This window comes from Dermochelys coriacea, chromosome 3, assembly GCF_009764565.3.
Source record: "Dermochelys coriacea isolate rDerCor1 chromosome 3, rDerCor1.pri.v4, whole genome shotgun sequence".
Taxonomy (NCBI): domain Eukaryota; kingdom Metazoa; phylum Chordata; order Testudines; family Dermochelyidae; genus Dermochelys; species Dermochelys coriacea.
The window spans coordinates 185,494,592-185,514,817 of NC_050070.1; the positions used below are offsets into that span (position 1 = coordinate 185,494,592).

General features: G+C 37.9%; 2 protein-coding genes across 9 annotated transcripts in view; one reads left to right on the forward strand and one right to left on the reverse strand.

Moving 5' to 3' along the window:
* Positions 1–13,800, forward strand: part of FBXO11 (F-box protein 11) — a 201,929-nt gene extending 188,129 nt beyond the window's left edge. For 5 of the 7 annotated variants that reach the window (XM_038397387.2, XM_038397388.2, XM_043512302.1 and 2 more), the window contains 12 exons: positions 3,827–4,044; positions 4,366–4,451; positions 4,538–4,632; positions 5,907–6,029; positions 6,113–6,198; positions 6,647–6,723; positions 6,814–6,957; positions 8,547–8,657; positions 9,765–9,872; positions 11,844–11,952; positions 12,270–12,368; positions 12,466–13,800. In XM_038397387.2, the coding sequence (XP_038253315.1) occupies positions 3,827–4,044; positions 4,366–4,451; positions 4,538–4,632; positions 5,907–6,029; positions 6,113–6,198; positions 6,647–6,723; positions 6,814–6,957; positions 8,547–8,657; positions 9,765–9,872; positions 11,844–11,952; positions 12,270–12,368; positions 12,466–12,595 (1,386 nt within the window). In that variant the 3' untranslated portion in view covers positions 12,596–13,800. Of the gene's footprint in view, positions 1–3,826; positions 4,045–4,365; positions 4,452–4,537; positions 4,633–5,906; positions 6,030–6,112; positions 6,199–6,646; positions 6,724–6,813; positions 6,958–8,546; positions 8,658–9,764; positions 9,873–11,843; positions 11,953–12,269; positions 12,369–12,447 lie in introns of all 7 variants that reach the window. The other 2 variants (XM_038397389.2, XM_043512300.1) reach the window with 1 other exon arrangement.
* Positions 13,767–20,226, reverse strand: part of MSH6 (mutS homolog 6) — a 31,372-nt gene continuing 24,912 nt past the window's right edge. Inside the window, exons 7-10 of one of the 2 annotated variants that reach the window (XM_038397384.2) lie at positions 19,169–19,258; positions 14,909–15,063; positions 14,508–14,707; positions 13,767–13,937 (exon numbers count right to left, since the gene is read on the reverse strand). In XM_038397384.2, the coding sequence (XP_038253312.1) occupies positions 13,859–13,937; positions 14,508–14,707; positions 14,909–15,063; positions 19,169–19,258 (524 nt within the window). In that variant the 3' untranslated portion in view covers positions 13,767–13,858. The remainder of the gene's footprint in view (positions 13,938–14,507; positions 14,708–14,908; positions 15,064–19,168; positions 19,259–20,226) is intronic. The other variant, XM_038397385.2, reaches the window with a different exon arrangement.

Genomic DNA, 20,226 nt, shown 5'->3' on the forward strand with positions numbered 1-20,226 from the left:
TGTCAGGGTGTCCCCCCTCCCCCCTGCTCCTGCACCCCACTTACCCTATCTCCATAGAGCAGGGGACACACACAACAGGGGTCAGGACGGAGGGAGCTTCCTGGCAGCTTCGGTCTCACTTAACAAGGTAGTGTACTTAACAATGGTGTCAGCCTACTTAAAGGGGAAATGCGTATCTCTCTCACTCACACATGGGGTGTGTGTCTCTGTCTCTATCTGCCATGCTGTCTCCCTTCCCTCCATTCCTGCTGCCTTGTAGAGTGTGAGACTACATTAACAAGGAGTTAACCCTTGAAGGCTCAGCCAATTGCTAGTTCATTTAGCAGTATTCCCTGGGAAATATCCCACCCTCTGACTCTACCACCTCAACCAAGCTTCACAGTCATCATCACTGTGTACAGTATTAAATTGTTTGTTTAAAACTTATACTCTGTGTGTGTGTGTGTGTGTGTGTGTGTGTGTGTGTGTGTGTGTGTGTGTGTGTGTGTGTGTGTAGTCTTTTGTCTGGCAAAAAAATTTCCCTGGAACCTAAACCCTAATTAATTACATTAATTCTTATGGGGAAATTGGATTCGCTTAACATCATTTCGCTTAAAGTCACATTTTTCAGGAACATAACTACAACGTTAAGTGAGGAGTTACTGTAGTTGTCCCTGCCCAGCACTATGGGGTGTTAATGTTGCTAGCACATAATTGTCCTTTTGCTCGTCTCTTGTAGGCATATAGAACCAATGAGAGGTTAAAGAAACATTTTTACTGGCCAGGGATACAGAATGATGTGGGCAACTATTGCAGACCTTTTGATTTATGTCAGAAGGGGAGACCTGTAGGTCTACAAAAAGTTTCCTGTTCCCCTTGCCTGTGATACAAGAGGCATTGTATAGGGTAGCAATGGACATTGTGGGCCCTGTGCTGTGTCTTACTCAAACAGGAAAAAAACATACCTTGGTAGGAGTGGATTTTGCCACTAGATACCCCAAAGCAGTTACACTAACGTAGAGGCTGATTCTGTGGCAAAAGCCCTCTTCACTATTTGCAGCATAGTGAAGAGATTTTATCAGATAATCAGTCAAATTTCATGTCCCAGCTATTCAGTAAATTATGGAAATTATTTGGCGTGAAACAACTAAAGGCTGCCTCAGCTCAGCCAGAGACACATGGCTTGGTGGAGATGTTCAAGGAACATTGAAAGCAATGTTGAGAACATATGTGAACCTAATACTTTTTCTGTGAGGGTCCAGTGATAGGGACTGGACCTTGCAGGAGGACGATTTTGGTATGAATGTAGGTCTGGAAAAGTATTAAGGTCAGATGGCAAGGAGTATCCAAGTTGGGCAAAGCCAGGTTGAGGCTTGCGGGCTGCTGGCAGGCTTTTGGGTCAGAACTCTGAACGAAAGCTGCATAGCCATAAGACACCCAGGGCTGCCAGGCAAACATTGATTGAACCCCTTACTGCAGCGGTTCTCAACCAGGGGTCTGCAGGACCCTGCAGCTGAAACGCTGAGCCCGAGTCCCAGCGCCCCTCACCACAGGGCTGAAACCCCGAGAATTAGTTGCAGTGCCAGAGTGGGGCAGGCCCGGGGGCAGATCCACCCCCCTTTCCCCCCTGAGGCCACATCCCCTGGCCAGGTCGGAGGTGGGAAGCCGGAGTCAGTGTGGGCAGCTGCTCCTCTGGCTGGTGTCAGGGAGCAGGCAGCTACAGCATTCCCACATCTTCAACTGGTGCCTGGGATTGCGGCTGCTTCTCAACGCATGCAGGGGTAAGAGCTGCCCTCGCAGGGGGACCCCGCTCTGTGGCTGGCAGTGCCCTTGGGATCACAGGAGAGCTTTCCTGGCACACAGCCCCTAGCTGTCCCCTCCCTGCATCCCTAGCTACCTCCTCCCTGCACCCCGAGTTACACCCTTATAGCCCCTAGCTACCCCCCTCCCTGTACCCTGAGCAGTTTTCAAACTTTTTGAGCTGAACCCCCACCACGTACAATCCAGACAGGCTGAGGTGAGTCAGGGGGTGGAGGTGGTGCTGCCTTCCTAGGCCCTGCTGTGTCCCTGCCCCCCAAAAATAGAAGTCAAACTGCGCCTATGCCTGAGGGCCCCCCTCCCAGCCCAGAGTCCCCCCGCCCTCTGCTGGGCCCTGGAGTTTTTATAGCATGTTGAGGGGGGCCTCAGAAAGAAAAAGGTTGAGAACCCCTGCCTTATGGGCCTCGTTGAGCCCCAAAATATCATACCCTTTAAAGGGACTGTGTGTCAGTCAGTACTTGCTGTTGAAAGCCAGCCCTTTTTAGGATGTCTGAAGTTGGACATCCCAAGTCATTAATCACTCTTGGAAATGTTGTCCATTTTCTTGGGAAGGGTGTCATTTAGGTCTTCAAACTTTACCTTGATTTTTTGTGAAATTGTGAAAGAAGATTAAAGAAGTGTGAGTTTTTTTCAATTTATATTGAAAACACTGATCAAGGCAGTTTACAAACTGGGGGGATTCTGAAAGCCAATCTAAAAAGGAAATGAAGTAAATGAGTAATTCAGATACTCTTTTCTCCATTAAAATGCAGTAAGAAAATACTAGTAATTGGAGGATGACAGTAGGGCAAATAGTACAAATATTCTTTCCCTTTGCTTATGCCATTTTAGTGGGTTGGTTGGATTGTTTTTATAATTACAGCTATGCATGAAGCTAGATTCTGAGGATTTTTCTCTACTAACTTGAGTAACCTATTCTTAAACTATTTCTCATTAGTATTCAACTTTAAAATCTGAAGGCATCTCATGGAGAATCATTTGAAAAACACTTAGGATGTGTTAATTTTTTTATTATTATTACTAGGGATGTTTGCATGAAAAAAAAATCCTTTTCTTAAAAAGATGTTTGTTGCATTTTTCTCACATGTAGTAATAATGTGTCAGTTTAATATCACAATTAGTTGCTCTGGAAATTACTGATACCACAAACAAAAATACGACTTTAGGGAATAAGCAGTAGGAGCAGATCCTGTTTCTTCACAGATCATTAGTAATAAGTAAGGACTAAAAAAAGGCCTGAAAAGAAGACATATAAACAAACTTTTATTTTGGAAACGGAATGCTGCTTGACACTGTACCTCTTCTCTCGTCCCCCTCCCCTAGTTTTCTATGTGGAATAATTGCTCTTTTAGATTGTGAAATTTTTTTTTTTTGATTAAGCACCCTGTTCCCTTTGATTAATCCCTTTGGTGCTTTGCTGGATTAGGTCTTTCAGGTACAATTTTGAAAAGACGTTTTAAGCAGCAACTTTACTTTGATGAGCAGTCACAGTGGAGTCCAGTAAAATTAATCACTTTTCAGAATCAGCACCTAAACTAGTTCTTATTTTGGTTTTGATTGCAATGTGTTTGGGAAAAAAGTAAATTCTTAAGTTATTTTTTATGTTGTTCAATTTGATAAATTAACAAAATACAGATTCAATAGAGCAGTTTCTTAAAATAGCAATTTTGGTATGTGTTTTTTAAACTTGACTCTCAACAATATTAGTGTAAGACAATTCCAAATATGAAGCACTAGAATACTGAAAATAGACACACAAATTTCTGTTAATGTTAATAGAAAGCAACACAAAGAAATCTTTTGTCACTTAATAAGGTTTTCTGTATTTCTTTCATTTTAGTTACTTGGAAGATGCTTATACTACAGTGATGATGACTATGTAATTACCTAAATCTATAGCAATAATGGTATTTTTTGTAGACGTGGCTATCTTTTTTTTTTCCTTTTTAGATTCCCATTTTATAACTACAATCTTTTCTCATATTTTAAAAAGATTTTCTTACAGAAAACTTTGTGTTATTTTGTATAGGGTTATTTTGAAAGCTGCAACATACATAGAAACAGGATAGCAGGCTTTGAGGTCAAAGCTTATGCCAACCCTACTGTAGTTCGGTGTGAAATCCATCACGGTCAGACTGGAGGAATCTATGTTCATGAAAAAGGAAGAGGACAATTTATAGAGAATAAAATCTATGCAAACAATTTTGCAGGTGTTTGGATTACCTCAAACAGTGACCCAACAATAAGGTTGGTTGTTTTTTTTGCTGGTTGGGTGTTTAGTTGGTGCTTGTTTGTAAGAATGTTTTAGGGAATAACATATTAACATTCCTACATATATCAAAATGAAATGGATGTGTCAGGGTGCAATGGAATTATATTTTTAATTTGTGTGCATACAGTACATTTTTAGAAGTATATAGTTTCTTAAAATTCTGCAATCCTGACACTATTCTAGATTTCAAAACCTGGTAAATTTTACATATATTTGTACATTTTATATATGTTTAGATTATATGGTACAGTGTAACTTGCTTCCATAGTTTTGTAACATGTGGTTTTGTTCCTTAGGGGCAATGCAATTTTTAATGGGAATCAAGGTGGAGTTTACATCTTTGGTGATGGGAGAGGCCTTATTGAAGGAAATGACATTTATGGTAAATGTATATATTTACCTTATTGCAGCTTGGACTTTTTATATTTTGTGTGCCAAATTTTCTTAAAGTATCACCCCTTTCAACAGGTAATGCATTAGCAGGAATTCAGATTCGAACAAATAGTTGTCCCATTGTTCGACACAACAAGATTCATGATGGCCAACATGGTGGAATTTATGTGGTGAGTACTAACTACATATAAAGAAAAGGAGTACTTGTGGCACCTTAGAGACGAACAAATTTATTTGAGCATAAGTTTTCGTGAGCTACAGCTCCCGATGAAGTGAGCTGTAGCTCACGAAAGCTTATGCTCAAATAAATTTGTTCGTCTCTGAGGTGCCACAAGTACTCCTTTTCTTTTTGCAAATACAGACTAACACGGCTGCTACTCTGTAACTACATATAGCGAGTCTAGGCGTGTAAATTCTGCTAGGTAATATTTTCTGTGGGTGTTATGGAAGCGTAATGCCTTGTACACAGACTTAAACTTTTAAAGTAAACATATAAAGTTTCGTTTTCTGTTTTGTTATACTTTGATTGAAGTAGTTTCTTATGTTCTACAGATAGATTGACCTAATTACAATTAATCTTGTTTTAATTTTGGCAAATATAACTAGAATATTTCTTTTAAATTCAAAACATTGCCCTACAGTGTAATTTTAAAAGGGCTAGCTAGCAAAATATCATCAGATTTAAAAAAAAAAAAAGTTTTACCTTACATCCATTTTTGGTAATAATTTTACATCATGTACACTTAAATCTAGAAACCTGGAGCATTTCACATTTACCGCTAGACTGACTAAATTCATATCTTCCCACCCACAAGCTGGTATGTGTCACTAAAAGTACACAGAGAAGTTAGAAGTCAAGACTAGAGTCGTAAGTCTCTCGCATGTGAAACCAAGGGTTATATAAAATGAACTGAAGCTCTCAGACTAGAATTGTATAAATATTTGCCTTACTATCTGACCCTGCAAGTCTAATGTAGCTTTAATTTTAAACACAAATGCACCAGTAAAGATTGTTATATGCCTTAAGTAAGAAACATGCCAATTTATATAACTTATTTTATTTTTAATAGACAATGCTGGATGTAAGATTAGAACCTGGTTTCCTAGCACACAGATGAGTGCAGAGCTTCACTAGCAAAACCCAGCAGAGATTTCTAAACTTCAGTACAAACCCTTGAAATCTCAAGTAGTAAATCAGATGTAAAAAGAGAAATTCTTAACCTGTTTCTACACTTAAAATGTTCAGAAATATAAAGTCTCATGAATAATACAAAATGATTTTAAAAATGGTAGTAACTTGAGAACTCTGGGAGACGTCTAACATAGGAAAGGACATCACACCTGGACAAAGAGATTTTTTCCCTACAAAAAGAAAAAGGCCATAAAGCCAATATTTGCAAGAGGCTACTTTATTTAATCTTTATCTTATCTTACTTGTATTTAGCATGAAAAAGGACAAGGTGTGATTGAAGAAAATGAAGTTTACAGTAATACTTTGGCTGGAGTCTGGGTGACAACCGGAAGTACTCCAGTATTGAGGAGAAATAGAATACATAGTGGGAAACAGGTGGGTTTTGTTTTGCATGATAGAAATACTGTTTTCACACTTCTTCCTTACTTCTAATTTAATTATTTTATTTTTAACGTCAGGTTGGTGTTTATTTTTATGACAACGGACATGGAGTGTTGGAGGACAATGACATCTATAATCACATGTACTCAGGGGTTCAAATAAGGTAATACATGTTTTCATTCTACATCTAAAAAGCGATTTTATTGTATTATCCTTATTTCTCTCTTTACTCCTCCTTATCATTCGGTTCCTAAAATTTACCCCAGGAGGAGGGGAGAGGAGCGTTCTTTTAAATCTAGTGTCCTCAATTTCAACTCAAGGGGAGGAATTCTTGTCAGGAGAACCTGGATCCTGACTTTTATTCCCAGTTTCTCTCTCTCTTGATAATGGTGTGAAGTCTTAAGTGTATTAGCTTATTTGGAAACAATCTAGGATTTCTAAAGGCTTGCAAGCAATGTCTTTTATATTTTTACATGGGGTCTGATGTGTAAGCCTACAGAATGCTGATGTGATTGATGTACTATTTTTTTTTCCCCATCTTCAGATGTATTTTAAATGTTTCGTTTTAGGAAACCATTTTTAATAACTTATTTGCTTGTGATTATCTATAGAACTGGAAGCAACCCCAAAATTAGGCGCAACAAAATCTGGGGAGGTCAGAATGGTGGTATTCTTGTTTATAATTCTGGTAGGTCCATACTTTCATTTTTTCAGACCTTAAGATGCTTTGCAACATGGTTATTAGAAAGACAGTTATGTTGAATATTTTTTTTTATAGGGCTTGGATTTATAGAAGACAATGAAATTTTTGATAATGCAATGGCTGGAGTATGGATTAAGACAGACAGTAATCCTACGCTAAGAAGAAATAAAATCCATGATGGAAGAGATGGGGGCATCTGTATATTTAATGGGGGCAGAGGTAGCATTCTTTCCTCGTTAGAATACGCTAAATATATTGGATTATAACGTAATTTCAGATTAAGATATTGTTCTTTTAAATTGCTCTTTAGAAATTTGATTATTTTTCTTTATGAAGTAGTAAAATACTTACTTAAAACATACTAATGCTTTTTAATGTCATCAGTTAAATCTGTAATACTAAACTGTAATAGGCAAAGGAAAAGGAGTACTTGTGGCACCTTAGAGACTAACAAATTTATTAGAGCATAAGCTTTCGTGAGCTAAGCTCACTTCATCGGATGCATCCGATGAAGTGAGCTTAGCTCACGAAAGCTTATGCTCTAATAAATTTGTTAGTCTCTAAGGTGCCACAAGTACTCCTTTTCTTTTTGCGAATACAGACTAACACGGCTGCTACTCTGAAACCTGTGATTAGGCAAAGGAGAAATTCACCTCATCCAGGAAGCCTATTCCAGACTACTTCTATAAGGCTAGACTTCTTCCTTATTACCTGCAATCTACATTTTTAACTTTTTTGCCATTTAATTCAAGGACAAAAGATCTGATGTAACCGTCAAATTGAAGATTTCAGATCTTGGATTTGTGAGGGGGTTGGTTTTGTTTATAATTGTATGGTTTTTGTCAATACCAAAGATCTGGAAAGAGCCAAACTTCCCCTACTACCTATTAAAAGGAAAATATCTTATTAAGAAATTAGGTAGTTAGTCCTTCATTGTGGATTATTAACTTTAATTTTAGGTTATGAAGTTTTGAGTTGAGCTGCACTGCAGCAGAAAAGTACCCGTCAAAAAATTATGCTCTCCTTTGAGACTACCAAATGCTGCTGTAGAAGAGCAGAGCACAAAGTCTGACAGATTTGGTTTAGAGTATATAGAGTAGCCTCTAGGGCAGTGGCTCTCAACCTTTCCAGACTACTGTACCCCTTTCAGGAGTCTTTGTCTTGTGTACCCCCAAGTTTCACCTAATTTAAAAAATTACTTGCTTACAAAATCAGACATAAAAAATACAAGTGTCATAGCACACTATTACTGAAAAATTGCTTGCTTTCTCATTTTTACCATATAATTATAAAATAAATCAATTGGAATATAAATGTTGTACTTGCACTTCAGTGTATTAGTATATAGAGCCGTATAAACAAGTCATTTTATGAAATTTTAGTTTGTACTGACTTGGCTACTGCTTTTTATGTAGCTTGTTGTAGAGGTACACAAAAATCTAGATGTGTTGATGTACTCCCGGAAGACCTCTGTCCCATGGGTACGTGTACACCTGGTTGAGAACCACTAGTCTAGGTGTATTACTTATGAGCTTACTGTAACGGGTCATAGATCCCCATGTTTTCCCCATCTGTACTGAAAATCCTAGTTTATATTAAATATCTTCAGATGCATATAAATTGAGAATAACTTTCAAAAGATGACGTATTATCACCAACATCCTGTTAATCCTTTCGTCCTGGGAATACCCATCACTGGCATTGAAATCATTGGGTACTATGAGTAAAATATCATACAAATTGGTTATAAAGAGAAACACAAAGATGCTTAGCCTTAAATCTGGTGTTTGTTGTTGGTTCTGTTGTAGGTCTTCTTGAAGAGAATGATATTTTTAGGAATGCTCAAGCTGGTGTTCTCATCAGCACCAACAGTCATCCTGTGTTAAGGAAAAATCGAATATTTGATGGATTTGCTGCAGGTTTGTATTCTTTAAATCATATTTTTGAAGGATTAGAGCTTACAGATTTTATTTCAGTATTATGACAGGCAAGGGTCCCTTTTCTACAGCTAGGATTATTATTCATTTGAACAGTCTGAGATATTCTACAGTTATGTTCTAAAAATCATTTGGGATTTTAGAATTGCCGAAATGCCAGTTTTGCAGCATTCTCTGAAATTGTCAGGAAATAATGCAGTTTCTATCTCATCACATAGCAGATTTCCTAGTAACTGTTCACAATTTTCTTTTGAAAGTCAATCAGGATGTATATGTTACTGACTTGGTGAGAGTTTAATTGAATTTTCTATCACTAATCCTGTTTTAGAGGAATGGAAATTTTAGCAACATACTTCTGAGATTCTGGAATCACTTTGCGTGGAAGGCTTCAGAAGTATTGAAATCTGTGGTTTTTATGGAATTAGTTGAATAGGAATGCTAAGTCTTAGTGTAATGGTGACTTTCGTACACCACTGTTTTAGACATTGTGCTATAATAGTTCTTTAATCCTAATCAATTGAAATTGCATCCTTGAGTTTTCTCCGTTTGTCTTTCAGAAAAAGCAAGCTTCTGTGAAGACCTTTAAAAGGTCTTGCTTCTGTGTAGTGCTAGGAAGCTGCCAAAATGAGTTCTGGCCAAGTGACCTGAATGAGTTTGATTTCTGAAAATCTTGGGCTTAATCAACAGACTTTTTGGGTGCCCACCTTGACACCTTTAAAAGAGCACATCTTTTCAGATATCGTACAGTTCCTGAAAATCACGTCAAAATGGGCACCTAAAAAAATGACATCACTTTTGAAAATCTTGGTCAATTGTACTGCCCTGTTCTCTGAGAAACTAGTGGTTTGATTATTAGTTGCTAATTGGAAAACATGAAATTGGCTTCACCTCTATGAAGAGATGCAGTGGGAATGTTTAGACTTTAGCTCGGTCAGTCACAGCACAATTTCTAGATATTAGTCATTTTGCCAATGACTGTCTGACAGATCGTAGGAAATACTAAGTGCTTTAACTGAAATCTGGCTGCTGAAAGAGGTATAAAATGCACACTAAAGCTTTGATTCTTTGCCTCACCTCCCCCAAATACAGGTATTGAAATAACAAATCATGCAACTGCAACATTAGAAGGCAATCAGATTTTCAACAACCGTTTTGGAGGCTTATTTCTAGCATCTGGTGTCAATGTAACAATGAAAGGTGTGTGGATTTTACATTGCATATTTGTTTACATATGGCATTTCTTAAAGATGAATGGCATGCTGGAGACTTCAATATTGTAGAATTTGTCATATCCCAGTGTCTCATTTTTGGCAGTATTACACTTTAAATTGCCCTGAACCTAAGAATTTCATCTAAAAGAAATAAGTTGAGCTTTGTTCAGAGTTAAGCCAATAGCTGGATCACCTTTAAAGCACTGCAGAGTCCAAGGGAATAAAATGAAAACTATTGTTTATATCTAAATTTTCCCTGGCAGAATGTAGCCTTTTCCACTGACCACTTCATCAGTTAATCCTTCTTCAGACTGTTTTGATATTGGTTAATTCTTTCTGATTGGGAATTTGAAAGACCATATTAAATTCTTGTAATCAGAACTCCTTGCTACGCGAGTGAAAACAAGTATCCGCTATGGTTCAGAAACTTTCTTTACAAGTCTGTTAAAGTAAGTAGCTATGAACCGCACACTAGTGAGGCAGCATTTTGCAAGTGGATTATAAAGCTAGTTGAGAGACGCAGACTTGGGTACTAAGGTTCCTGGGGTCTGTGCTTGGTTCTGAGAGGAAAGTATGGCCTACTGCTAAGAACAGTAGGTATAGAATAGATAGAACACAGGTCTCATCCACTCAGTCTATTCTCAGCTCTGCTGGAAGTAACCTTTTACAACTTGTTACCTTATTTGAAAAATTAGGGGAAATAATACTGTCCTGCTTCCTAGAATATAGGTGTGAAACCTTGGTCAATAAAGGCTGTACTACTGAAAGTAAGACCAGAGCTGCTTGGTGTTTTTCTCTTTCAATGAGTTCTGTTGTGCATTCTCTGAGAAATGCAGAAGCAGCCCTATCCGCTGGCCTACTAATCTGTCAGCAATCCTGACCTGGAATCTAGAAGGGATGGCTTAGTTGTTTACATATCAGGAATACCTAAACTCTGGAACTATAGCCTAAAATTCTGACATGGAGAACTCAACCTGTTACTGTAGTTCCATTACTCTCGGAATTCTGCACCACTGCACGTGCACATAATTAATGAGCTGCACATCCTTTTAATTTTTTGCGCAGAAAAAAGCTTCTACCAGAAAGTTACTGCAGTTCCACCTTTTTCCCATCAAAGGGCGCTATGGCGCTAGACCAGAGCAGTAGCACCTGGCCAGCTAGGACAGAAAAAGAGCCTGCCTTCTTCACAACGCCTGTCAGGCCAAGTCGGGAGATGGGGAGACATCAGCATGGGGCTGCTTGGGGGTCAGATAGGGGCTCACAAGGGGGAGGACTGGGGTATGGGCTGAATGGGAGTGGAGGTGCAGGGCCACATGGGGGGTGACTGAGTGGGTAGCAGACACGCACATAGGGACGGGGGTGGGACACATGTAGACAGGAGGGCCAAAAGAAAACATGGGGGGGCACGGACACCTGGAGACAGGGGCACATGTGCCTGTCTGAATGGGAGAGGCTAGGGGTCAACCAGGGTCTGCATGGGGGAAGCTCCCTAACACTCCCTCCCTGCCCCCAAAAAACCCCAGGCTCCTTCCCAGCAATTACTTCCCTCTCCCTCATCTCCTCCATTACCAGTGATTCCCCCAAACCTTTGCAATGCTTCTAAGGGGTGTGGGAAATACTGTTCTGTACTGTAGTTTAAATGAATTATTACTCAGAGTTCTGTATTAATATGCCTGGTAAGGAATCTGTCAAAAAAACATTTCTTGAATCTTTTGTCTGTACTGTTACAGACATACTTGCTGACAGCATTTTTAAAATAAACAGTAATTGAAACTGTTGTGATTATATTGTGTTATTTTGACAAAATATGCAGAATTTGAAAATACTGTGTGTAGAATTTAACTTTTTGGTGCAGAATGCCCCTAGGAATATTCCATGCAGTTTACTGTGTGGGGGTTTTGGGATCAGACCTAAAAGGAATGTTCTAATTATCTGATAGTTTATCCTTTTATTACAGATAACAAAATAATGAACAATCAAGATGCCATAGAAAAGGCTGTCAGTAGAGGCCAGTGTCTATATAAAATATCCAGTTACACCAGCTACCCAATGCATGACTTCTACAGGTAACAAATTTATAAACAGTTATAGGTCATGAAAGGTAAGAAAAAATAGTAATCTCCCTCACCTAGCATCCCTCTAGCATATAAGTGATTAAATAGAAAAAGCTGTCTAGTGTAAATGATGAACCAGCTTAGATCTATTTTCTAGAGTCTGCAAGTTAAGTACTCAGATGTAATATAAAAATGATTGGTTTTTGATCAACATTACTTCTACAAGGAAACTGGCATTTTTCTGTGCTTAACACATTGCCAATTACAGATGTGCCTGTAACCACCTGTCCATTTTCAAATCATGCCTAATGTGCTACATTTTACTTTAGATGTCACACTTGTAACACCACAGATCGTAATGCCATATGTGTGAACTGCATTAAGAAGTGCCATCAAGGACATGATGTAGAATTTATTAGACATGATAGGTATGTTAACAAGAAAAAATACTTTGGTTGAGCAGCTTTATAATTCAAACTTAAAGCAAGTTTAATTCTCCTACTGAAGATAATTTTTTTCTTCTAGGTTTTTCTGTGACTGTGGTGCTGGAACACTCTCTAATCCCTGTACACTAGCTGGAGAGCCTACACATGATACAGATACACTATATGACTCTGCTCCACCTATAGAATCTAATACATTGCAGCACAACTGAATTCCTTTCAGAAAAGAAGAAGTCCTGCCATTCTAATATCATAACTGTTAAACTTTTTTTTGGAGGAAATTATACTTGCCCATTTCTGCAGAAAGAGACTGTATTAAAAATGGATGTGTAAGGTGTTGACACTATGGAGCTCAACCTACCAAAAAGAAAGTGGCAATATGTTGACTCAGGATAACAGAACTGGGCGTTTTAGCATTACTGTGTAAACAAAGACTCTTGAAGGGACAGAAGTGAAGAAAATAAGCTGCAATTTTGTACAGATACCAACTTCTGAAAAGCTGGTGTTTTTACAAGTAGCATTGAAACGCAGTCCAATTTGCAGTAGTACTATTCTGTAGACAAGCAGCATTCTTTGTTGCTGCTGTTATGGACATGGGTACCAATTGCTTTTGTAACATGGTAAAATGTGAGCTAGCACTTCTGCATTTCTTTTGATTTTTTTTTAACATTTATTCAGATTGAAAAATATGATTTTAAATGCTTTACTCATGTAGTTTGTTTTTAATTTCAAGCAAAAAAAATCTTATTGTACTTGAATGTGTCCTGTTTTGTTAGCACACCTAGACTTGCTGTAACTGTACTCATGTCCCAGTATGTACGTTCTTTCTATGAAAGAGAAAACACTAATCTTAAATTATATCCAGCAATTTTTCTGGTATCCTTTGAAAAAGTTAATCTCCTTCCCCTGCCCCAGCAATAGTCTGTACTCAAATCACCCTAACAAAAAGTGTGTTTTAATGAGACTTCCTAGCATATACAATGCACTATAAAACAAAGTACCCATGTAACTAAGTTTTGTGAATGAAAATTTTACTATGTTTTAAAGTACACATTAGAAAGTCTCCTCAAAACAGTCTTGTATTTTACTCTGTTCATAGTTTTTTTTTGAACAGTCTGGACATTACCTGTATCAACAGCTGGAAATCACAGCAATTTCCTGCTATAATGAAGCTGAGACAAGTATATATACAGCTCTATACAGTTTCATAGCTTTTTTCCATTTATGTGTATTGGTGACAGTGGGTAATCAACAGCCTGAAAGTGTATGCATGTACCATAACATCTAGACTTAATATATTGTGGAGTATTCAATAACCATTATGTAGAGGGTAGGTAAGAATTAAAAGGGTTTAATTTCCTAGGAAAGAAAATGGAAAAATGGTCATTTTTAAAAAATAAAGTTTATTAGATCATAATGTTGTCTGCATACCATCTTTGTGAGAAAATCACCACTCTAACACTTGTTACTGTATCTTACAGATTATTGATCACAGTCATCAGTTTAGGAACAGCTTTATCTCCTGCTGCATTCTCTGCCACCAGGCAAAGGTGCCTAAGGGGGGGGGGGGGAGGGGAGAGAGAAAAAAATTAGTCCACATTGCTAAGTAACATTTATGTTTAGTAAAAGAGGTCTAGTAAGTTCTTCACTAAGTAATATGTTTTCTGAGTAAATCAGTCTCCACTTTTTGAAGGATTGATCATGATTTTTTCTGGCAGGCAATTAATCAAAATAAGGGGCTAACCCTCCTTTGCCTTCAGTTTTACCACTTAACTTCATTAGTCTATTTTTGAAGGAGTTTTTTTAATGAAGTATTTTTAGACTTTTCATATTAATTTTTAAAGGATAGTCTTACAATTTTAAATGTATTATTGTTTCTCTGAAGTCATGTAGCACCTAACAGTTGCCAAGGCTCACTTCTAAAAATTACAACATAGGTGAACCCTTAGCACCACTGTATTGAGAAAATGTCTAGCTCCCCCTAGGAGCCAAGAGGAAACCTCTTCCCCCCCACCCCCATTCTGTTGTGCTCTAGCATAGCCACTTAGCCCCTCTCTATTTGGCACAGAACCTGAGTTTTTGTGTTTTTTTTTTTTTTTTAAATAAATTCAGGAAAGAACTTACCTAAACAGTCTCAGTGACAATGTAACTTTCTCAAAGTCTCGTGCTTTTCTGTGACCTTTCTGAATAACTTCCTCTGGAATATTAGCAAGCCTTGCTGCATTGAAGCCATAGCTTTTAGGACAAGCTCCTTTAATGAATTTATAGAGGAATGTAATAGTTTCCTGGCTTGGATCTTCAGTCTCATTTTCAACCATACATGCCTAAAAAAGTCACCATAAAAGCAGTTTATCCAGTACTTTTACATTAGTGTACATAGTGTTCCTTCTTTCAGGACACCCTTTTTGATTACAGGTAGAAAACTGAGGCTCTATGCACATTGTGGAACATGGCCTACCAATAAAAACCCCACTTCCCAAAGTGATGCAAATACCCTTCCTTGAAGTTCAACAGTTTGTACATACCATATGGCCCAGTCGCACAGCAGCACTGTGTGAATAGTCCTCTACTAATGAATAATAATGTGTGGAAAAAAGTGTGCGACACTTTATATTTTCTGCAAGTTCTTTAACAACTGCACTTGCTATAGCTGTGCCATCAAAAGTAGCTGTGCCTCTACCTGCAAGAGAAGAAGAAAAACCTTCACACATCCAATGTGGAACAAAGTTGCATTTCTAGACACTAAGCAAAATATGAGTTCAACCCAGTATTTAAAGAGAACTTAAGCCAGATTCAAGTTATTTTACATGTTATTGAAATAGAGCCCACTAAATTATTAACAGCTTGTCTACCCAGGGAAGTTAGTGCAAAACAACTATGGTGAAATTTATAGCACAATAGCTATTCCACATTAAGACACTGTGTATGGTACGAGTTACTTCAGTTTAATTTACATTGCTGAAGGGTGTGAATAATCTGCACCCGAGTGACATAAATTATACCAACCTAAGCATGTGTGTAAGCAGCGCTATTTTGGCAGGAGAGCTTCTCCCACTGACATAGCTACTGCCTCTCACAGAGGCAGGAGTTAAGCTTACGCGTGAGCACTCTGCCACCAACTTAGAACATCGCCACCACATGGACTGCTGTAGAGTAGATGTAGCCTAACTCTCCCTGTGGATGTTTATTCTGCACTAAGAATTTACAAAGGTTGACAAGCCAATTCAAACTAAAGTAGGGTGTGAATTTAAAGCACAATAGTTATTTGATTAGAGGGAAAGTGTCTGCAATTATATTGATTACACAAGATGTCAAATGTTTAATTGTTTGCATAGATCTTTCACACAGCAATAGGGAAGAGATGCATCTAAAACATAACAGGGATTATAAAATCACAAACTGGCCTGGGCGATCTAAGGTAGCAGCTGCTTTGGATATTCATTCCTCAGCAATCCCCTCTCCCACACCCTAGTTCCATGCCTGACAGCAGTCAAGTGGCAGCAGCAGTGGCAAACAGGGCAGGACGTGGTTGATGGGGAGGGGGGGAAAAAAAAAAAAAAAAAAACACACCAACACTTTAACAGTGGCTCCGAGGGCAAGACTCTGACCATTCCTGCAGTAGCTCCCACTGGCCACTGGAAAGTAGTCTCTTTTCATGGGACATCCATGGTTAATATGAAAAGGCTAACTGGAATGGTGCTAATGTTTAATCCACTTTAAACATTCAAACTGCTACTGTCTATGTACACTAAATAGCTTTATGGCCTGGCCTTTAATCTTAGGTTTGATTTCTTCACCTATAATAGAGTCATAGAAATGTACAGTTGGAAAGGAGCTCGAGAGGTCATCTGGAGTTAGACCATTCCTGACCAGTGTTTGTTCTTAAAAACCTCTAAATGACAGGGATTCTACAGCCTCTCTTGGAAGCTTATTCTAGAATTTATCTATCCTTATACTTGCGTTAGATTTTTCTGAATATCTTTCTAAATCTCCTTTGCTGCAGATTAAGCCCACTACTACTAGTCCTATCTTCAGTAGACATGTAGAACAATTGATCACTGTCCTCTTAACGTAGCTAAAGACTTATCAGGTCCCTCAGTCATCTCTTCTCAAGATTAAGCAAGCAGAGTTTTCCTAACCTTTTCTCATAGGCCCAGTTTTCTAAACTTTTCATCATTTGTTTCTCTCTTCTGGATTCCAGCTGAAGCCTCACCAGTATGGAGTAGAGTGGGAGAATTACCTCACATGTCTTCAATATAAACAATTCAATTAATGAACTCCAGAATATTAGCCTTTTTTCCCCATTGTATCCCACTGTTGATTCATTCAGTTTGATCCACTATAACCCCCAAATCCTTTTCAGCTGTACTACCACATAGCAAGTTATTTCCCATTTTGTAATTGGACTTTGAGTTTTCCTTCCTAAGCATAGTGCTTTGCATGCATCTTTAATGAATTTTACCTTGTAGATTTCATACCAATTCTCTAAATTGTCACGGTCAATTAACTATCATCCAAAGTGCTAGCAACCCCTCCCAACTTGGTGTCATTTGTAAATTGCAGAAGCATACTCTTCTCTCAAAAGTCATTTATGAAAATACTGAATTAATACTCAACCCAGGACTGACCTCTGTGGGTCTTCACTAGATACATCCTCCCAACCAAAAGTGTACCCTCTATAATAATTCTTCAATCTAGTCATTTCCCTAGTGTTCTTACTACAATCAATCAAAATGTATCATGTCTACAGCTTCCCCACCTGTAATGCTGTCAAAGGAAATTAGATTGGTTTGGCATACTTCGTTCTTGACAAACCCATCCTGGCTATTCCTGATAACCTATTCTCTAGGTGCTTACAAAATTATTTTATACTTAGTTCCAGTAGCTTTCCAGGTATCAAAGTTAGTCTGACTGGTTTATAATTACCCAGGTCCTCTGTTCCCTTTTTTAAAGATAAAAGATTTTTGCTCTTTTCCAGTCTCTGGGACTTCACTTGTCTTCCATGAGTTCTTAAAGAAAAAGTGCTAATGGTTCCAAGATTGCTTCAGCTAGTTCCTCAAAGTATCACCCACGATTAATTTCACCAGTAGCACCTACGATGAATTTTCTCTCCCGACTTGAATACATCTAATTTATCTAAATACTCTTTATATATTTTGGCTTGTGTTTCTTCCCCACTGTTAATACTAATTGTGTTGAGTATGTGGTCACCATTAACCTTTTTAGTGAAGACAAACAAAATAGACTTAAACACCTCAGTCTTTTTTATGTCAACATTATTAGCTCTTCCCCTCTAAGGAGAGGACTTAAGTTTTCCTTCATCTTTCTCTTACTCCTGATGTATTTATTACCATCTTTTATGGTTACACATACATATGCATTTTGTACCATTGCTTTTCTGATTTTGTCACTACATATTTATTCTATATTTTCTTCCTTAGCAATGTATCCATGTTTCCATTTTTTGTAGGATTCCTCTTTGATTTTCAGATCACTGATAATTATATTGGCTTCTTACTATTCTTCCTTTTTCCTTCATATCAGGATATTGGCAGTTGTGTATTTAATAGTCTCCTTGAGGAGCTACCAGCTCTCCTGAACTCCTTTATCTCTTAGATTTTCTTTCCCAGCACCTGAAGTTCTCTGAATTTGTTAGTCTGCTGCTCACTCCTTTCTTTCCTTAGGATCTTAAACTCTTATTTCATGATCACTTTCATCCAAATTGCCTTCCATCCTCAGATTTGCAACCAATTCTTTCCTTGCTGGTCTGAATCAAGTCTAGAATGGCTATCCCCCCAGTTATTTCCTCCACTTTCTGGAACAAAATGTCCCCAATACATTCCAAGAACTTATTGGAAATTGTGTGCTGCTGTATTAATTTTCAAAAAGAAAAAGGAGTACTTGTGGCACCTTAGAGACTAACATTTATTTGAGCATAAGCTTTCGTGAGCTACAGCTCACTTCATCGGATGCTATAGCTCACGAAAGCTTATGCTCTAATAAATGTGTTAGTCTAAGGTGCCACAAGTACTCCTTTTCTTTTTGCGAATACAGACTAACAGGGCTGCTACGCTGAAACCTGTATTAATTTTGCCACAGATGTCTGTAGTGAAAGGTTTCAGAGTAGCAGCCGTGTTAGTCTGTATTCGCAAAAAGAAAAGGAGTACTTGTGGCACCTTAGAGACTAACAAATTTATTAGAGCATAAGCCTTCGTGAGCTACAGCTCACTTCATCGGATGCATTTAAAGCTTATGCTCAGAGACTAACAAATTTATTAGTTATTAGTATTAGAGCATAAGCTTTAAATGCATCCGATGAAGTGAGCTGTAGCTCACGAAAGCTTATGCTCTAATAAATTTGTTAGTCTCTAAGGTGCCACAAGTACTCCTTTTCTTTTTGTATAGTTAAAGTCCCCCATTAATACCAAGTCTTGTGTTTTGGATAATTGTTCTAGAAATGCCTCTTCCTCCTAGTCTTGATTTGGTTATCTATAGTAGACCCCTACGATATCATTCATATTTTTTTAACCCCGAGTCAGACTTTAAACTGGTCTGCTCTCACCTCCTTCTGGACCTCAAAACAAGTGATACGTATTCTTGATAAATACTGCACCACCACCTCTTTTTTCCCCCATCTGGAACAAGCTATACCCCTCTATATCATTATTCCAGTCATGAGATTTAACCACAAAGTCTGATGTCAACTAAGTCATAATTTAGCTTATGTACTAATACTTCCCGTTTTTCCTGTTTATTCCCCATACTTATTAAAAGAGCCTGAATACCTAGTTCATCCACAAGCACAAGGGAATGCTCTGTTGCATGCCGGAGTATGCTGGAAGTCTCACTCAGCTCAACAAAAAAGGTACTCTCTCCTAAAAAGGACAAAAACAAAGCTTCATTCAAAGTGTATAAAAGTTTTGCAAAGGCAGGCACGTACAGCATACGGTTCAAAAATACAACAATTATTAGACTAAACTGAAACTTCCAGCCAGCTGTGACCAGAGCTAGGAAAAAGCTGAGCTTTTTAAAAAAACATTCAGACCATCAGGTAGGGGAACAAGTGTAACTGAGTGAAAACTGGTAATACTAAAAAAAAAAAAAACAAAAAAAAACCAACCTTGTTTGTACACTAGTCCTAATGTAAAAAAGCAAGCAGGAAAAAACATGAAGTCCTTTCTCTGGTAGAAGAATAACTGGTGAACTAGTGAAATGGTGACAACAAAAACCAATGAAAGTAGAATAACTGATGGGGAAGGGAATATTAGACTGTTGAATATTGTTACAAACACCTATTTAACTCCATTTACTAACATTTTGGGAAAAGAAAGCCTTTGTTACAGATTTCAATTTAAGATGATAAAATTCAAACATCCCAAAGATTCTCTAATAAAGTAAGAGAAAACTAGGCTTGAAATTTCTGCTATTTCTACAAACACAATACAAGCAGAAGTAACATATTTCAGATCTTTACATATCACAGAATGCAAGGCCCTTTACTCAATGGGACTCACCTGAGGAGAATTCTGAACTGACAAAACACAAAGACAGCAGACTATGCAGCAGTTATTTTTAAATGGTCAAATTAAACCAGATATGAACTTAACTTTCCCCAGCTGGGGGGAAATCCCATAGATGTATTTAATTTAACCAGTAACTCTTCGACAAGGAGGAAGTTTTTTTTGGAGACAAAGCAGAATTATCCTGAGGAATAATGAACACCTGCTGCTTCTTTCAAGTAATTCTTCAGGCCTGCTATCAATTCTCCTTCCACTGACTGCCATGAAGCTGTTCTCTCTCCTCCCACTGAAATGTTTAAATGATGCTGATGTTGACAGTCACA